Genomic DNA, 20,869 nt, shown 5'->3' with positions numbered 1-20,869 from the left:
ATATCTCTGCTTACAAACAGTAAAGCCCTCTTCCGCTGAGGTCATGATAAGCAGCACCCAGGTCCTTGTATCTGGATGGACCTGCTCTCATCTTTGCTACTGATGTCACTCCAGTGACATGTTATTAGCAGTTTATGAGATGCTATTTAGATTTTCTTTGCACTTAATGTCATGCTGTTAATTCTCTGTGAAGCTGACTGATTTGAAGTGATCAATAGTCTAAAGTTGAAAGAGCTCTGACAACTGTGTGGCCTTGGCATGAAGGACAGGAGCATCCAGGTGAATGGACTCTCAGGGCTCCTGTCTATGACTTCATTACACCGACCCTGATCCAAAAGTGAGAGAAAATGAGGAAAGTCAACAAGGGAAAACAATACATTTATTAAGAAGCATGAAAATGCAAAAACTCATTTATAAATAAATGTAGTATAATTTACCCAGTGAAAAAATAGCTAAAATCCAGGAGTCAACTGGATTTTATATTTGAAATGATTACATATTTGATCTCCAATGATTTCCCCCTCCATAATGCTCTCTTAGTAGCAGCAGTTTTACAAGGATCATTGAAAAAGCTGTTACCAATGATTATCATACAAGGGGAAATTTTTCAAAAATTTTCTTTAAAAATAAATCAGTGCAAACAAATTCAAATTCTAACGGATACATAAAACCTGGGCTTATCTTCAGAAAAGTAGAAAATAAAAATCCCAAACATTTATTCATTAAGAAATGAAAAGGCATACTACATTTTTATCATTGAAAAATAATGCATATGGATATTATAACACATTCTTAACCAGTGATTGCAATAATTACATTTATAAATGTTCATTCAAGTACTAGTGGCAATATTCAATAAACATTCAAATTCCCACTAAAAATAACACTAGATATAGTCACATGTGGAAAGTACTTCTTTTGATTTACGGCTACGACAAAACTCATGTCAACAGGAGGCAAGTGAACTTTCAAATACTGTCTTTTTTCGCTATAAACTGTTTTTCACAGTCTGCATATTTTATCTGTGAAGACCCCAAGAACATTTTACAACAGCTAATAAAGAAAGTCCTTTTAATAAAATAACTTACAGAAACAAACATTCCCAAACACAAGTATAGCTTTAAAAATAAAAATAACAGGGCAGAGTGGTTTTTCTTTGGCAAGAAGTTGTTAATTCCTTACCAAATGTTGGTGTGCATAGTAGAAACACTACCAGAACACTTCTTTGGTATTTACCAAAGAGCCACTTAGTCAGCTGAAAGGGCTTCACAAACTATGGTACCATGACAGTAATGTACAGCTCATGTCAAAGTTGCATTGAAATCAACATCGTTTTCTTGATTACTGTTGTTAATGGATCTTCCTTCAAAGAGCTCCCTTCTAATTTTGGCCTGAGTCTCAGGCTGGAGTAAAAGTTCTTTTATCTGTTTCACTTTGGACTTCAGAACCATCCTTTCTCGCTGCAAAGCTTCATTAATTAAGTCTTGGATTCCAATAGGTCTCTGGCCTACAGGAAAAAAAATTTACAATACATTTTACATACAAATGCCAGTGGAAAACATTCAATGTGGCACACCGACTTATCAAAAGAGGGCTCAAAAGAAACGTTTAAAATGTGGTCCGTATCTTATAGAAAAGGTTGCATTTTGCCAAAAAATATATTATTTACCTGAAACAAATAGACTGTAAATCAAGTTCACTGCATAGCGACAGCATACATAGGACAAACATAAAACATTATGGACCATGTGGGTAATCATTTCAACAGTTATTATTTGAAACTTAGCACTTGTTAGCTGCGTGTATATGTTGGCCGCAGATAAAGTAGTCAGATGCCCTGCTAAGCGATATCAATGGCAGTATTCCAGTTATGGCAAGGCCTTCCACGGCCTTTGAGTCCATGAGGCATAGCCCAAAGTCCCCCCTCCCTTGGGCATGGCCCAGGGCAAGTAAAACTTTGGCCATTTTTCGTTCATAAATTAATTTCCTCTGCTAGTTCCAGCACTCCATTTTTCTTGCGTTGTGTTTCAGAAATGCAAACACACTGATCATGAAAGTATTAGGCAACCTCCACAGACTGGACAAGAGACGCTTCAACAGCACATTGCAAATCAGTCCACTGACTCAGCAGAGGGGAGCAGGGATGCTTCTCACAGAGCAGTGGGGCCTGCCTGCGTCTGGGTCTCATTTCCTGTTGTCATTGTCAGTGCCATTCCTATCAGCCTCTTCCGTTTTCACAGTGCTCCCATCCCCTGGCTTGTTTTTGTTCTGTGTTTCTTCCAGATACTGCTGGACAGCCTTGAGCACTGCATTCTCCACCAGCCTCTTACTGAGCTTTACCAGTTCAGCATCATCAGGCTCACCTCCATTCTTATCACCTACATTCCACAACAGAGAAGAGAGGTCACTGAGATCACATTGCCATAGACACTCAGCATGCAGGGGCCGGCTCGTGCAGTTAGTTAAAAAGAGCAAGTGTCCTTCCATCTGGTAAACTATTGAAATCTATAAATCTAAGAATATTGACTGGGCTTTTCATTGGGTATTGGCAGAAACAGGAGATTGCCTATTCCTGAAGCCTTCAGGTCATAAAGTAGTTCATAAGGCCCAATAAAAAAAATACTCTACCTATAATGCTGGAATGTTCTTATTTCTGCATGGAATTTTTGTTTTTCTCTTATTCAAGGCCAGTTGTTATTACTGAAGTTCGTGTGCCCACCTGGAGCCTCAGACATGAATTCACCAACTAAACCTATGTCTCTTTCTCCTTCTCTACTGCTAAATGCCAAGTAATCAAAGTTTGCCTATCAGCTAACTACTTAAGAACACTAATTTTAAAATGTTTGTCCCACAGGTTGGTTGTTAATAGCGCTCCCAGGAAGACAAAGGTGGTTACTGCTGCTGGAAACCGATATAGAATAAGTTTGTAAGGCTAATATTCTTTTTAATTCCATTGCTATAATTGGAATTTAAAAAGTAGAAAACTCTTGCCCTAGCCAGTCTGGCTAAGTAGATAGAGTGTCAGCCTGTGGACCGAAGGGTCCCGAGTTCGATTTTGGTCAAGGGCACATACCTTGGTTGCAGGCTCCTCCCTGGCCCAGGGCCCTGGTAGGGCTCATGCAGGAGGCAACCAATCGATGTGTTTCTCTAACATAACATATCGATCTGTCTTTCCCTCTCTCTTCTACTCTCTAAAAATCAATGGAAAATATTCTCGAGTGAAGATTAAAAAAAATAAAGGAGAAAACTCTTTAAGGAATAGTTAGACTTATGATGGTGAACTACTAGATATTGATCTTTTATGGCCATTTTCCTTCCCTGCTCATGATGATCAAGGTTTAATTATTCTTTCTTTCATTTTATGGTAAAGTACAAGGGAGCTGTCACTTATGTCCCTTCAGTAAGTACCTCATCGCATTCCATTGAGCTGTGGACTCAGGAAGGCAGATGACTGAAGGTAAAAATATCTGTGCTCCTAAATATATTAAGCAAATACTAACAGATCTTAGGGAAGTTATAGAAAGCAACCCAATAATAGCAGGGAACTTTGATACTCCACTTTCAACAATGGTTAGATCATCCATACAGAAAACCAACACTGGACTTGAACAATACTTTAGACCAAATGGGCCTAACAGACATATATGAACATTTCATCCAAATGAACCAGAATACAGATTATTTTCAAGTGCAGATGGAATATTGGCAAAAGACAAATGTGATAAAGAACTATTATTCAAAACATGCATAGAACCCTTAAAATTCAACAATGAGAAGGAAAAAAAACCATGATTAAAAAATGGGCCAAGATCTTCAATGGACCAGAATAAAGAACCCAGAAATAAACCCATATCTATAGAGTCAATTAATTTATGACAAAAGAGGCAAGGACATATAATGGGATAAAGACAGTCTATTCAATAAATGATGTTGAGAAAATTGGACAGATAGATGCAAATAAATAAAACTAAACCATCTTCTTATACCACATATAAAAATGAACTCAAAATAGATTAGACTTAAATGTAAGACCTGAGACCATAAGCTCTTAGAAGAAAACATAGACAGTAGAATTTCAGACATTTCTCTTAGCAATGTTTTTTCTCAAATATCTCCTTGGGCAAGGGAAGCAACAACAAAAAATAAGCAAATATGCTTACATCAAACTAAAATGTTTTTGCACACCAAGGGAAACCATCAACAAAACAAAAAGCCTATTAAAAGGAGAAGAAGATATTCATCTTGAAAGGGGTTAATATCCAATGTTTATTAAAAAACTCAAACAACTCAACACCAGAAAAATCAAACAACCCAATTAAAAGGTGGGCAGAAGACCTGAATAGATACTTCTCCAAAGAAGATATGCAGATGGCCAATAGACATATGAAAAGTGGCTCAACATCATTAATTACAAAAAAAAAAAGAAGTCAAAACAACTATGAGATACTACCTCTCACCTGTCAGAATGACTATAATAAATAAATCAACAAACAAGAAGCATTGGTGAGGATGTGGAGGAAAAGGAATCCGAGTGGACTACTGGTAGAATTACAAATTGGTACAGCCATTATGGAAAACAGTATGAAAGTTCCTCAGTAAATTAAAAATAAAACTGCCTATGTCCCAGCAATTCCACTCTGGGTATGTATCTAAAGAAACAACAACAACAACAACAACAACAAAACACTAATTTGAAAGAATATATGCACTCACATGTTCATTATTTACAATAGCCAAGACACGTAAGCAACCCACGTGCTGAATGAGTAGATAAAAAAGCTGTGCTATATTTACACAGTGGAATACTGCTCAGCCGTAAAAAAAAAAAAAAAAAGAGAAATATTAACTTTTGCATGGATAGACGTAGAGGGTGTTATGCCAAGTGAAAGAAACCAATCTGAAAAGGCTACATACTGTATAATTCCAACCGTATGACATTTTAGAAAGGCGAAACTATAGAGACAGTAAAAAGATAAGTGGTTGGCACAGGTTGAGGGGAGGTGGTAGAGAATGAATAAGCAGAGCACAGAGAATTTTTAAGACAGTGAAAAGATTCTGTATGGAGTCCCATAATGATAGATACATGGCATTATAGTACATTTGTTCAAACCCACAGAAGCTTCAATACCAAGAGTGAATGAATGATAATGTAAACTATGAACTCTGAATCATTACAAAGTGTAGATGTAGGCTTATCAATTATCGTTAGGATTTTTTTTTCCATCTGTAATATTTCTCTTAGTCCAATTAATAATCCACATTGTTCCCTATACAATTTCTACCGTAATGCTATCATTTCTTATTGGAAACCTTGGTTATGTAATAGAATTACCAATGGTGATATGTCAGAACTAATATGTGTGTAAGGAAAGAAACGTATGATACACATATGAGCTTAAAATCCAATTCTGCTATTTTCTTTTTTTTTTTAATCCTCACCTGAGGATAATTTTCCATTGATTTTTAGAGAGAGTGGAAAAGAGAGGGAAAGACAGAGAGAACTATCAATGCGAGAGAAATACATCAATCGGTTGCCTCCTGCACGATCCCTGACCAGAGCCCGAACCGGGGAGGAGCCTGCAATCAGATACGTTCCCTTGACTAGAATCGAACTCAGAACCCTTTGTTCCACAGGCCGACGCTCTATCCACTGAGCCAAACCGGCTAGGGCTATTTTCTATCTGTACAACCTTGTTCACAATCTCTCCACAACTAAATATTCCTTCAATGGGCCACAAAAGATGATAATATACCCTGCACTAGTGTTGTAAGCATTAGAGATAAGTTATAAAAAGTGCCTCACATTGTGTCTGGAACGGTAGGCTTTGGTAGTTATTTTATTAGATTTTATACGTGTTATGATTAAGAAGAATGTGCTCAACACCTACTAAATGCCAACCATTCATTTACTCACTTTATTAAGTGTCACTCTGTTGTTGTAATCTATTTCCCTGACTGTTTGCTCAGGACCACTACAAATCATTTTGTGCAAAATGGATTCCGAGGTGCAATTTTGAACAGTGATAAAAGAAGCAACCATTCCAAATACAAGTCTGGTACAAAGGAGTATCAACAGAAGTACAGCTATCATTGGCCAAGTATTCTGATGACAAAGATGTCAAAAGTGTAAGTTTTTGAACCATTGTGTTCTTTGGCAGAAAAGCAAGGCTGAAAAATGAGCATTGCTTTGACATTTAAAATTATTTGTTCATGTAATTTATTATAATATATTAAGATAATTTTACATAAAACTTTTTTTAAAAAAAGTATTACTAGCTTGAATTAGTTAGTATTCACTTGTTTGGCCAACACTCTTACGCATGATTACATATACTTTTCTTTCTAGGCTGATATTCCATGGTAGGAGCTGATTCGAGCAGAAATAAAGGTCACTTTCCTGTTCTGAAGGCAATGTTCACCAAGAAAGAGCAGCAGCATAAATGCTGTCAGCAATCTAATCTGGTTAAATAAGTCATAATTGTAGATATCACTGCACCTCTTCCATAAGCATAAGGACACACACACACCCAGGTCAGAAGGTTCCCCAGGCTCAGGAAATCCCCATGGTTCTAGGCCACTAATAGCAGTAACAAAAATACTTCCTTCCATTCATTTAAATAACACTTCACACTTTGCAAAGGGCTTTCAGAAACATTCTTTCAGATCCTCAAAGAAACCTTATGAGGCAAAATAAGTGTTATTCTTCACATGTAACACGTCAGAACAATGAAACACAAAAGGTTACATAAATTGTCTAAGATCAGACAGTAAAGTGATGGGAATCTGTAGTTCTCACTCAAAATCAGGGAATCAGTTCATCCAGGACACCCACCTCCAAGCAGATACTCCACAGCTCTCTGCTGCATCCTCACCCCGGGGAAATGAGGAGTACATGTGGGAAACACCGCATAATTTAATGATTGGCCAATTAGAAAATAGAAAAATTCAGGTTTCATTCTCAGGGTGAAATGTTTATACTAGATGGATATTGATTAATGTAGTACAATCCTTTTCTTCCATCTTCCGCCCATCCCTCCTTCTATTTGTGGTATTCTTCCAAAGAATACAGAAATGAGCCCCATATGGGCCCAGTCTTCAGGAAACCTGCAATTTAGTAGCGGCTTGTCTGGGTAACTGCAGAATTCAGGGTAGTACAGTGACTGATGTGGTGAGAGGGAAGGAAAATGATGAGCTGGAACTGTGCGCAAGAGGGAGATTATGAAGGTTCCACTGAGGAACATACTGAGGAGTTTGTACATCATTTATTTATTTACTTGGTGCACCTACTATGATCAAAGTGCACTTCCAGATCCTGAGAGATACACAAATGACTAAGGCTAGTCTTCAAGGAACAACTTATTTCAACCCATTTCACATAATGTTAAAGAAAACTGTACTTTCAGAACACAGCGAATGTTTTAAAATGTAAGCTTGAGCCTCAGAACACTGCTCTTATTTTTTAGGAAAACATCTGACAGGCCACTAACTAGTGACTTTGCTTCATTTTAGGTTCAATACAAATAAACAGTCATGTCTCTTAGTGAGAGACACTAAAATACAAGTATAACTACAGTGTAATCACGAGCATCATAAATATTTTAAATATCACGATGGAAGAAAGTTTATTTTCAAAAATTATTCAAAATGTAGCTCGCTTTAACTCAGCTGCCTAATCCTAAACCAAACCTTTTTGGATAAGCATGTAGAGTGTATTCTATAACACATACATTTCACTCTAATTTATTCAACTAACCAATACATAAAATGGGTTAAACTGCCACAGTTCATTTTCTTTGATGGCTTCCAAAACCTAATTTTTAAAGTCTGACCATGAAAATCCAGGTGCACAGAACTATTTGGTCAGTGTATTTTCCTTATGAATACTGAGCAATCTGTGCACCAATCTACAGGGTGTTATAAAAGCCATGCTAATGGCTCAAACAAAAAATGTGTAATGCTAAAGAAAACTTGAAGATAACTAATCATTAAAATGAAATCAAGAGAAAACTAAAAATGTAAAGTCATCCATGGCCATGAATTGGAAAATAAAATTTAAAAACTGCAATTGAAAAATAAAATTTAAAAAATAAAGCCATCCATGGTCATTCTTCAAAGCATCTAATAAAAGTGAATAAAGAAACTAAGCACACTTTTAAAAAACTGGAGCATGGTGAACTCATAAATGTATTGCTTTAACTTCAGGGGAAATAATAAAGAAAATAATTTAGCAAATACTTTTATTTTAATAAGTAAAGAAAATAAAATTGTAGTGCTAAATTATTTTCTTTAGTTATTTCCCCCTGAAGTTAAAACAATACATTTATGAGTTCACCATGCTCCAGTTTTTTAACCAATGGACTTACATGCATGCATATAAGCCTAATCGATGGATACAAACAACAGAGGGGTGAGGGCATGAATGGGAGGTGGGGGGTTATGGGAGAATAAAGACACATACCTTAATCAATAAAGAAATTAAAAAAAGAAAAAGAAAATAATTTAGCAAATACAATACTTTCATTTCTCAATGATCTAATGTTAGTGGTGACAACAAGATCTTCTGTGTTGTCGAAAGAAAAGAATTTCAAATGACACATGGATTAAGTTTAAACACGATGGCGAGATTTTATTTGGGGTTAAGGGAATTAATACACCCTTTGGACATAGAGGGCAGGCAGGCTCTAGAAGCAACTGCCACGAGGCTCCTGTTTATCCTCCATATATTTTCTTGGTTCACAGTAAAGCACAAGGTGCCATTCAAACCATCTAACCCAACTTTCTGACTCTTCCAGGGCACTTAGCACAGTGCTCTGCTTGCGGTAAATATTCAATAAAATCAGCTATTGCTGTTTTGATTTAAAGGACAGGGATACTGTGACTCTTTCCAGTGTATAAGGTTACAAGGCTATTTGTTTATGATTTTCCTGCTGTAAGTCACAGTAAGCAAATAAGATAGGGCAACCTATTCACTTGAAAATATGTTCCTTGAAACAATGTTGGTGTAACGGCAAACAAGAATTTTATAATGTTCCTTTATAGGGAGAGAAAAGCTACCACTAATTAATCTTGCAAAAGGCTTTTCAGCAGACATATGAATAGACTGCAGCTGAAACAGTGAGATACAGATGGCTTTAAGTTTTTAGATGCACCAAACTAAAATGTGAGGCATTGAAAAACACTGATTTCCTGGATTCATCCACAGTATGTCAATAATATCTCAATAAAACAGAAAAAAATAGAAATATTTACTAAAAAATTTCATAAAATTGTAGAACATAAGCTTAACAAACTTGAAAAGACATACTTTTTAAAGAATTTTCATAAACTATGAATTAGTCTTAAAATAATTTGTTCTTTTTATGTTTGTTAAATTGATCAGGGCACGTTTGCTGTGCTGATCTTGAAGTGAGTAATTTAAAAGAGTCATTTAATAGCTATTATGGAATAAATAACAACAAATATATATATATATATATATATATATATATATATATATATATATATATATTATATATTCCTTAGTGAGGCTTTCATGTGTTTAGATATTTTTATTTTTATTTTTATTGTTAACATTCAGTGCAAAATTACTAGATGTATTCCTTAATATGTAACTATCTTTTTATCAAAAGAAATAAATAAACTATGATTTTGAAAGTGAAAAAAAAGTATATATTTTTTTAATAAAAATTTTGGTCATCTAAAATTTAGTTTCTTTTTTTCTTTTTTCTTTTTTTTAATACATTTTATTGATTTTTTACAGAGAGGAAGGGAGAGAGATAGAGAGCTAGAAACGTTAATGAAAGAGAAACATCGACCAGCTGCCTCTTGCACACCCCCCACCAGGGATGTGCCTGCAACCAATGTACATGCCCTTGACCGGAATCGAACCCGGACCTTTCAGTCCGCAGACCGACGCTCTACCGCTGAGCCAAACCAGTTTCAGCTAAAATTTAGTTTCTTAAAGAAAGCGTTTGGTAACTTAAAAACAACTTGAACACTCTGTCTTAAAATATCTTTTTTTAGGCAATGCATTGAGAATTTTTAATACAAAATCTGACTATGAAAACTTCTCTGTTTCAGGACTCCATTTCAGAATTTTTGTTATTTAAAACAAGTTATTGCACACATATTTAGAATACTACTGGTTTTAACTTATCTTTACCACTTGGCTTCTAAAATCACCAAAAGAAAATGTGTTAAAATGAACACCACTGTCCTAATTCTGCACATTGGAGCCATACAGAGTCGCTCTTTTTTCCCTTCCACGTTAAAGAATCCTCCAAATTTTTTAAGACAAGTAACCCATCTGTCTCCTCTCCCAGCTAAGCAGCCAGAGTACTCCAGCCTTCCTCCTATCACATGGTTTCCAGGCTCCTCGCCATCCTGACCTCCCTCCTCAAGACACTCACTCTTGTCAGAATTCTAAATAGGACTGACTGCTATAGATTTAGATAGAAAGTCTTAAATTAACCGATCATCTGCTTGCCAGTTTATTAGCTATCAATACATCAATCCAAACTCTGAAAAAGCTGAGCTTCACAGCTAACGTTAGCTGAATATTTTACATGCTTAGAAAGTGTGAATTTTATTTTTGCTCTAACAGTCAGATACAAGACATGAAATTGAAATTTGAGCCCTCGCTGGTTTGCCTCAGTGGATAGAGCGTCAGCCTGTGGACTGAAGGGTCCTGGGCTCCATTCCAGGCAAGGGTAAATGCCCAGGTTTCGGGCTAGTCCCCCAGCAGGGAGCATGCGGGAGGCAGCTGATCAATGATTCTCTCTCATCATTGATGTTTCTGTCTCTCTCCCTCTCCCTTCCTTTCTGAAATCAATAAAAAATATATATATTAAAAAAAAAACACTACATACTTAGAAAAAAATTAATTTGATGTGATTTTCATGGCAAATACCAACACCAACTAACCACAAACTGGAGGAGAGGTGAGGGGGGAGGGGCTACTGAGACATGTAAAAAATAAAATAAAAATGAACCACCCTTTTCTATTAGATTCCTTCTTTCAAATGTCCTTGACTATGTAAGTTTTGGGAGCATTTTGTAGAAATAGAAAATTGTATTTTTGACTTAGCCTTCAGTAAAATCATTTATATCCTAGTTAGGATAGATGTTGAGTTAATACTTATTCTTGTCCTAGCCAGTGCTACTAGCTGGTTGGAGCATTATCCTGTGCATTGAAGGTTTGTGGGTTTAACTCCTGGTCAGGGCATATCCAGGTTGCAGGGTTTGATTCCCAGTCAGGACATGTATGGAAGGCAACTGATCCATGTTTCTCTCTCTCTCCTTCCCTTCCTCTCTGAAAATCAATGGAAATATATCCTTGGGTGAGGATTAAAAAATAAAATAAAAAAGCTATACTTATTCTTTATATTTTCATCCCATCGCTCCATTCCTGTCTATGACTATTTGCTAAGGGTAAAGAACTGTACTATACAATGGAAAGGCTGGTTTTAATAGTTCCAAGGTCTGTTAACTTGCACTTTGACATTATACATGTTTGATATAGGAAACTTTATTTGCTAAGATGGTAGAAACTGTGTTTGCCCACATCAACTGTAACTGCTGCCTGTGCTGGGAGTTTGACGTAAGTTCCACTCTTGGTTGTAGTAACTCCCTCTCACTGGACTTGGCTGACTCAGCTAAGTCACTTGCCTGGAATGGATGAGGTGTGGCTTCACTTCTTAGACTAAGAGCATCAAGATCCTTTTTATCATGGTTTTTCCGTTTGGGGCAGAATAAACATGGGATCTAATTCATCTTGTTTTTAAAAGTCATGTAAGTTGAAAAGGAATTTTCCAACAACAGGGATCGTGTGTCATTGTTGTGTCTTCTATAGCACCTGGCTCAGACTTTTCAACATGTGACATGATCAACAATAACAGCACTCACTTAGGGCTAAATTTCATTGATACCAAAATGGCACAGAGAGTTTTCACTTCTTCACTAGGTTTGGAAATATTTGTTCCAGATGGATCTACTCTTAGGTACACTGAGTGTCCTCTGAAACGATATCTGGTCTTTTGGTTGCAGGTGACCAAAAAAATAAAATAAAATAACTCAAGCAAGTTTAAGCACAAAAAGTGCTTCAGGTAATGGAGAAGGTCTGAGTCATAGCTGAAATCAGAGGCTCAAAAATATCATCAGGACTGTCTCCCCCCACCCCCAGCCTTTCTTTCTGTGCTGGCTTCAGACTCGCTTCCTATCAACTAGCAATTGTATGCTTACATCCATTCCACTCACAACCCAAAAGAAAGACAGACCCTCTATCAAATTTTAAAGAAGACTCTGGCTGACTCTGCTGGGCCACATGTCTCTTCCAGGGCAGGGAAGCAAGGCACCATGATGGACAGAAACCCAAGGAGAAGGGGAGGGAATCCCCCAAAGGAAAAGGATGTTATACAAATAAATGTTGAAGTCTACTCAACAATTCAAGGTCTGAAATTCTAAGCTCCCTTTTCCCATTCCTGTGCATGATGGAAAGCAAACTATAGTTTAGCTGACTTCCAAGGTGACTACAGCTATACAATACACCCTCATTTGTTACAGAGAAATTATATTTCCTGGACCTATCATATGACTACCACAGTGTCAGGCATTTCCTATTCATTAGCTTATTTCATTTTCACAGTAAATAGATATTTAAGATGAAGGCACAGAAGCTTCGAGAAGTTACAAAGTAAATATTAGAACCAAAGTAAACCCCAGAATCCCTTGCTCTTAGCACTGAGAATGTGGGACTCTTTTTAGTTTCTTTACCAAAAGTATCTAAAGTTTATGAATAAAAGCTCAAAAACCTACATATTAAACAGGATCAACCTAATTAAACAGAAAGCAATTATCTACAGGAAGTGATTTATCAGATGCCCTGAAAGACTTTTACTCTTTGCCTGAAATTCCTCCCTCAGAGATTATTTTGGGCTAAGTCATTATCATTGATTAATTTATTTTGTTATTTTACTGCAAATACTTCCTAAGAGCACATGGGCTAATTCAGTCTTATTAAAAGCCAAATGCCTGAGAAAGGGGTAACATATGAATTTTTAAATATTAACCCAAACCTTTATCACACATGATTTCCCGCTTTTTTTTTTTTTTTTTTTTTTTTTTTTACTTTGTCCCCAGAGATAACACACAGGCCAGGTCAGATCACTTTGCTTGGGAAAGTGTCAGGGTAGAGTTTACAGCAACCAGGGTAGAGTTTACAGTGACTACACTAGGGGCTGGGGAAAAGTCTACGACCTTCATGCTCCGGATGAGAATTACTCGGCATTGCATCACAGAATCCAGGCAAACTCTAAGAAGCTCTGAGAACAACAAAAGGAAAGGCAGTTACCATGAAGCCTATGAAGAAATAAAAGGAACCAGAGAGGTAAGATAGAATAGTAACCATGAGCACTTGCTCTAATGTCCCTACACTTAATTTTAGCATTATAAACCTCTTGGGTGTGCATTAATTAATAAAGGAAAAGCCTAATTTTCAGTGATGATGGTTAAATGTTCCATCGCACAACATTACTGCTGCTGCCACAAGGTTATCCACAGAATTCGGATGCACACACAGCCTCAAGTTAAACAGTGCCAAGGCTCTGAGCCTTCAGAGAAGGGCGGCACATAGTGAGTGGCCTGTTCCAGACTCCTGCCAGCTCAGGGCTGCCCTGCATTCCTGGAGGACTATAACTGACAACTGCCCCAAACTACTAGCTTTCAGCCACTTCCCCTCTTAAATGGACATTGGGAGTAACATTTTCCCCAAGGATCCTGGCATTGTACCTGGCTCACAGTAAGCATTCAGAACATTTAAAATAAGAGGAGAAGGTCTTCAGGCCATCCTAGAGGAGGAAGAAGAGAAGGAAGAGCAAAAAAGAAGCCCGGTCACTGTGGGTCAGTGGTTGAGCGTCGATGTATGAACCAGGATGTCACAGTTCAATTCCCAATCAGGGCACATGCCTGAGTTATGGGCTCAATCCCCAGTGTGGGGCATCCAAGAGGCAGCAGATCAGTGATTTCGCTCTCATCATTGATGTCTCTATCTTTCTGTCTTCCCTTCTTCTCTGAAATAAAATATTTTTTAAAAGAGCAATAGAAAGAAGAAAAACTTGCATCATGTTTATATTTATGTGCTAGACTCTTAACTCTAAGGGCAAATGGGGGGAAATGAATAAACTTTTAAGATCATGGTGATTTGACCACCATTTCTTAAATATGAGGAACTGAGCTGAGAGGTGTTAGCCACATGCCCAGTGTCAGATAGGACACGAGAGCTGACTGGGTTTGTCATCCAGGTCTCGGAACTCCCAGTCCATCTGCCCCCAGTAAAAACTGGATGCCGAGGGATGCGCCATATGGTTTTGACAGGCAGCTGCAGAGCAGGAATCATGCTGCATCCTCTGTGTACAAACACATTTCTGCAGACAAGGAAGAAATGGTGTCCCTGATTGGAGGTTCCCTATCATACGTTTTCCTGGGGCCTGAGCAGTAGTGTCTAAGTGAGAACCTGTTAAAATGTTTCCCTGGTACATTCAGTAACAGAAGTTCTTTATAGGTTACCACAATCACCAGAGCCATTCCAAAAATTCTGGCCTCTAAAAGGCTGATTTATACTGAAAGTTCTCTCATACCATGACAGGAAATGGGTATTGTTCTCTTCATTAACGGACATATAGAACATGCCTCCTCTGGGTAAGACACTATGTTAGAATCTGAAAGAGATATAGACAACATGGGTATTGCATATGTGGGACTTGGAATCCATGTCATGCGACAGAGCACTTATGTGAAAGATAACCTCAAAATCAGTGTTTTTAATTTTTTGTTTATTGATTTTAGAGAGAGAGGAAAAAGGGAGGGAGGGAGCGAGGGAGCGAGGGAGCGAGGGAAGGAGGGAAGAGGGAGAGAGAGAGAGAGAGAGAGAGAGAGAGAGAGAGAGAGAGAGAGAAACATCAATTTGTTGTCTCACTTATTTATGCATTCATTGGTTGCTTCTTATATATGTCCTGACCAAAGATCAAACCTGCAACCTTAGCACATTGGGAGGATGCTCTAACCAACTGAGCTACCCAGCCAGCTGCAAAGTCAATGTTCGTAAGTGCAAATTAGAAGAGCAAAGTATAAGGCTATGGACTTACAGGAAACCTAGAGAACTGGAAAACCTAAACACAGAGTTCCTTCAGTATAGCTGAACATGGTAATTAAGGTTCAAAAATTAAAGTATTCTCAGACACAAAATTAGCACTGCTTATCTCAGTTTAAATGTTTGTGTTATACCATCAGATTTCAAATCATCAGAAACAAACCATCTTGAGATTCGATTCATTTATGAAATGAATGCTATTAACGGATCTGGTAGCATGCCATGTAAAAAGGCTGTATTTGAATGTATTTCATATGTAAAAGTAAAATATGTATCTATTGTTAAAACACATACTTTATCCAATTAAAATGTGTCATTAAAATACATACTGTTTCCATTTTATTTTCAGCATCACAGAACAGCAGGCTACGGAGTAACTGAGCTGTCACTGGTTGTTACCTTCTTCCTGACAACCCTAGGAGTGGCTTCTCGCCCTATGCTTGTATACATCCAGTGGCCGGACACTGACTGCCTCATGAGGCAGTAAGATTCATGTTCAGACATTCAACTATTTCACCTGACATAAAAGCAAGGTGCTTCAAAATGAGAACATTTGCAGCAGGTAAAGAGCAAGCAAAATGTTTGCTAATTCGTTATAGAGATGTCTCCTCAGTGATTAAGTTCTCTTGGGAGGTGTACTTAGTAAGATTGATAAGCTGCAGTGGTCAGTAAGCCTGCGCAACAACATTCCTGCTCAGGGTCAGTTCCTTCAGGAAGTACACTGTGGGAAATCAGGTAATTTAGAGAAACAAGGGCTATAAAAGAACATAGCAAAAACTCACACTGCAGATCATCTACAACATTTGTGAATCCTACAATATGTGCAGGATAAAAAAAAAATTGATGCTAAGTATGTTCCTATATAGCAATAAAGAGCTTAATCTTCCAATAAACATATATTTATTGTCAGGGTAGTCAACATATTGTGGCCAAGAAGCGTACAGTTTGAAAAAAACGTCCAATGGATTTACACAAAAGGGTCTAGCTGTTTTGTGCTGCATGAACTGAAAAGTAAGACATGGTGACTTCTGCTGTATTTGACTACTCACCCCATTATGAAGATTTCTTACTATGCATACCGTTAACTTTCTACATGAATTTAGGCCCCTAGTTGATTAAAAATCATTTTGTTTATTATCAATAGATTAAAGCAGTAGCACCAATGAATCAAATGATTGATCTGACGGATGAACCAATCAAATGATTTCTATCTACCACCACCACCAAGGGCCATAGCAGAATAAAGCAGCAGCGGGGAGGGAGTGGGGTCACGTGATCCTTACCACTTGGCCAGCTGGACACATCCCTTTTGTAGCTCTGCAGGACTGTGGAGGACTCGCCTGTGTTTTGAAAATGACATCCACAAATTTAAACTTTTACCACAAACTCATTTTTTAATTCTCTATAATTTGAAGGCCCATGACCCTTTCCGGCAGAATCGGAAGGGTGTAGCCCTTGGCATTTTTGTGCTCCGTCCCTAGTAGGTCCTGACTGAGCATGTGTCTCAGAGCAGGCTAATGAGGCTACTGGGTGGGGACATAAAGATGAATGAGGCCCAAGAGGTTACTGTACATCCAGTAGCAAGATCAGAAACCTGCTGGGCTCTCCCAAATGTCTACGGACTCTTGAACATATCATCAACACAACTGACAAACTGGATATCTGCCATTATGCTAATTTACATGTTTCTTGAGACATGCTGGCTAATGAATCCTCTACCACTTTTTTCAAGTCCCCTTCATGAGTACTTTGAGACCAGCATGACCAGCAACATGGCAGTGCCTGGCAGAGAAGCCTCTCTTGAGACCATCCCATAGCAGAGAAATGAAAGACGGCATTAGAAAACAGCTGGCGGGGTGTGTGGATTGGGTGTGGAGCAGGTTAGGAGGAGGAAGATGGTGAAGCAATGACAGATGACAGGGAGAGAACAGAGAGGATCGGGGACCAATGGGTGGGGGGTGACAGGAAAGGGGGTCAACATGCATTGATTTCTAACCATAATTTGCACTTCTGGGCTAGAACTTCACTTCAGACAGTGTCCTGTCTTCATTTTCTTTTTAAAATTTTGGACCTTGAGAAAGCAAACCCAAAGAGCAGTAGACACCACTTCCTGTCGACCAGGAGTAAGAAGCACTGTGTGTAAAACTGAAGGCTGCACTCCTGTGATCCCAAAGAAGACAGAGGAGAGCACACGCCTCATTGAGGTGGAACCTGATTGCAGTGAGAGCCAAGAAGGCTGCTGACATTGGAGAAGAGGAACAATAGAGGGAAAGCAGAAGTTCCCAGTGGAAGGCTGGAGCAGTGAACAGGAAGTGGAGAAGGGTGAGAAGGAACTCCCAGTCCTCCATCTGCCCACCCCCAGGCTTTCAGGTAGATATATTCCCCGGGGAAGGACTCCGTCAGCCTGAACCCTGAGGAACCGTAAGTCAATCATTCTGACAGATCTCCGAGAAGTTCACTGTTAGGAAATGAGCCACCCTCTTGTAAAGTCATCTCGGGTTTTAAGATCAGGGTCATCACGTACTGAACAGTATCCTTTTCACAGGCAAGATTCAGAGCACAGCTCTTAGCTCTTGCTAATAATCAGACGCTCCAAAGTCTGCAAAATATATTCTGAGCACTCCCAGAAGATTTCAGGCAAAAACTGGTTTGCCGGTATTTCCCAAGTGACTCGGTATAGCTCATGGATTAAGTGTTGTTAAAGCTATCCCTGGTTTGCTTCCTGAAGAACAAGCAGCAAGAAATCTAAGCCAGATGTGGACTCGGAGCACCTGAACCAGATGTCTCGAGTTTCTGTATGTAGACCTATTTAATGTATTCAAATAAAGCACCACCGTGACAGAGATGTGGCTGCAGATTTAATAAGTACTGTAAACATTTTATGGAAAAAGAAGTAAGAATTCAATATTTTGGGGCAACTCGTGCAAGGCAAATTCTACACACCAAATTAAAATGCCAGTACTGTACTTAACAAAGCTAACATGTAAGGGAGTAACATAAGCCAGTGAGGAGAAAAATGTCAGTGCAAATGTTACCACTTTAAGTTCTGCTTCTGGGCCATCAGCAAATGAGGAAATCCTCCTGGCATTCCTTTAAAAATACTCATTGAGGTTTTTGCTGGAAGCAAAGAGCATTGTTGTTTGGAGGGTCCCACAGTTACACGTGAAAAAGAAGGGCAACATGAAAACGTCTGCAAGTGGTAATAGATGTCACTTTAGAGCCAGTTTACTTCTCTGCATGTTATTGATCATTGCTCTCAAAAAATCCCAATTTCAGACAGCACAAGGAAGTCTGGTTGTACAATACATCCGATGGTAGACAGTGATGGAAAGAATCTGAAAACTAAACTCTGACTCCAGACAGTGTGATAAAAACGAGCTCTAAGATTACTAACACATAAATATCAAAAATGAGTTTTCAGTATTTTACATCTCACCGAGCCTAGCTATTGAGTCGGTGTACTTCTACGGTTAATTATTAACTCCACACCTTCCAATCCTTTTAAGAAGAGCACAGAAACGATCACAGCTGATTATTCTATCTTTCACACAAAAAAAAACCACCAAAACTCCCCCTAGAAGACAGCCACGCAAAATAGCCAAGCACTTAGGATTCTGCACCGCACACACCACACTTACTGATTTTTTCCTCATCCCTGGAGAAAGGGAAGCAGCAGAGCTGGCCCATGGCACTGGTGCCGTCTCTCCTTCCTGGTGCTCTTCCCCCCGGGCACCCCAAATAGAAAATGCAGTTTGCACCGGGGCTGTGAGCACACCCTGCCTATTCCACTCGGAGGAGCAGTGCACGGAGCAGGCGTACAGAGCCAATGCACAGCCGGGAGGGAGAGGGGAACTCGCTGCAGTGAGCAAAAAGGCTCCACCTCCCCGTCCTCAGCCCAACGCGCTGCTCTGCCGCTCCAGGACTGGCATTGGGGGAAGAAGTGACCTCCTGCTTGACTAAGCCTCACAGAGCTGTGAGCTCTGGCCTCAGGCAAGCACCACACGTCCCCTGAGGACCTCCAGAGGGGTCTGCAAGCAAGGTAAGCAAGAACAGACCACCAAGAGTCCTGCTGCCACAGACAAATATAGTAACCACACAGGGAAAGTCAAAGGAAAATCGTTTTCTGTCTGCCGCTTAATTAAGAGGAAGAGCTTTCTTTTCTCTCCCCCCCCCCCCCCCAGGAGATTTGAGTTAGTTTGTTTTATGAATAGGGAACTTGACATTGCAGAGCATTAACAACACGGTTTGTATGAAGTACCATTAACTACTTAACAAACGGCACAAACAGTACACAGGACAGGGAAAGTGGGAGGAAGGGGAGTGTGGACTGTTATCTGCGCTTTACAGCACGCCTTTTAAAGTTAAATGCCTGCTTTCTGAATGACTGCTTTGTTCCCCTGCTGCAGCATTAATCAATATTATGAATTCTGAAATGATATCATCAACTATGTCAATAGCCCGGAAAATTCCTCAAATGGAGACCTTGAGAAAAAGATCAGGAGTAAGAGCATATTTCTGTTTTATGTGGAAAGTTGGTTAAGCAAATTCAGGGGCAGCAAAACAACTTCAAGGCAGGACATATTTTGAGCTTCATGACATGAGATCATTATCTCATGCAATTGTTCAAAATTTGTTTATCAGTATAGAGAACAGCCTTACTCTGTGACTGTAATAGTAAAGATTGCTCTGAGTGTGAGAGGTGCCATCCAAACTCTTCCTTTTCTCCTCTCCTTCCCAGCGAGGCAAATACACACTATTTACCAGGAAAGAGTTGGAAGGAGGGGACATGGATGATAATGAAAACTTCGAAGTTCTGAATGCAGTATGTCTACTTTCATACCCACCTGAACAAAACGAGGGCACAGCCTAAAAGAATAAAAAATGTCCTTTTTTAAAATCCTAAACATGACTTTTCGTATAAAGGAAGAAAAATATCTGCAGGAAATACTCTTCATTGAAGAAAATGAGTCACGCCTGGCATTCCCCAGTCACCAACACTGGTGCAGTATACAGTCATTAGAATTAGAAAGCCAGAGGTTTAATTCCCAAATCTGTCAGTTAGGAAACTGTGACCTCTTTGCCAAAGTTTTGATATCTTCATCTGTAAATCAGATAAATTCATTATAAGGTTTCAGTGTGTTGTTGCAAAGTAGGAAGTGCTTGAGAGGAGGGGGAGAGACTGGGACAGATGGTCTGAATTCTGTGTCTCCATGCACCTCCGTGTTTTCAGTCCCCGCTAACAATCACGTCTTCTCCTCTTCTAATTCCCTGCCCATTTCCAGCTAAGTTATTGCTTCTGCTGCATAAGTGGCCCACCTCCAAGCAAGAAGGGCTCTCACCCAAATGCAGTGCTCAGGAATTAATTATATTAATTAATGGTATTAAGGAGATACCATTCAGTGACAAACCCTACCAACTTTATTAATTGCCCTGGTTAGCACTACTTCTGAAAATGTGCAATTAAGAATAAAATACATAAAAATCGGTCATTAGGTAATGGTATCTCCCTCAGGATATTGTGCAATCTAAGGGGGATGAGGGCTATCTAATGTTAAAGAGTTTTTTCATAACTATTAAACATAAATTAACAATAATAAAAGATTAGAAAATAATTGAGAAATTCAAGACAGAATTTTTAAAACTGGCTTTTAGGATATATGCACCCCAATGTTCATAGCAGCACAATTTACCATAGCTAAGATTTGGAAACAGCCTAAGTTCCCA

General features: G+C 38.7%; 1 protein-coding gene across 9 annotated transcripts in view; it reads right to left on the bottom strand.

The window, feature by feature from the left end:
• Positions 1-359: 359 nt before the first annotated feature.
• The window catches only part of AKAP7 (A-kinase anchoring protein 7), a 78,489-nt gene continuing 57,979 nt past the window's right edge, over positions 360-20,869 (bottom strand). For 2 of the 9 annotated variants that reach the window (XM_036414519.2, XM_036414520.2), the window contains exons 8-9: positions 16,429-16,485; positions 360-1,507 (exon numbers count right to left, since the gene is read on the bottom strand). In XM_036414519.2, the coding sequence (XP_036270412.1) occupies positions 1,302-1,507; positions 16,429-16,485 (263 nt within the window). In that variant the 3' untranslated portion in view covers positions 360-1,301. Of the gene's footprint in view, positions 2,379-16,428; positions 16,486-18,783; positions 18,994-20,869 lie in introns of those variants that run through there. The other 7 variants (XM_036414526.2, XR_006739994.1, XM_045572828.1 and 4 more) reach the window with 7 other exon arrangements.

The sequence above is a fragment of the Pipistrellus kuhlii genome, unplaced genomic scaffold (genome assembly GCF_014108245.1).
Source record: "Pipistrellus kuhlii isolate mPipKuh1 unplaced genomic scaffold, mPipKuh1.p scaffold_m20_p_5, whole genome shotgun sequence".
In the NCBI taxonomy this organism is placed as follows: Eukaryota; Metazoa; Chordata; class Mammalia; order Chiroptera; family Vespertilionidae; genus Pipistrellus; species Pipistrellus kuhlii.
This window is presented reverse-complemented; position numbering and strand designations above follow the sequence as displayed.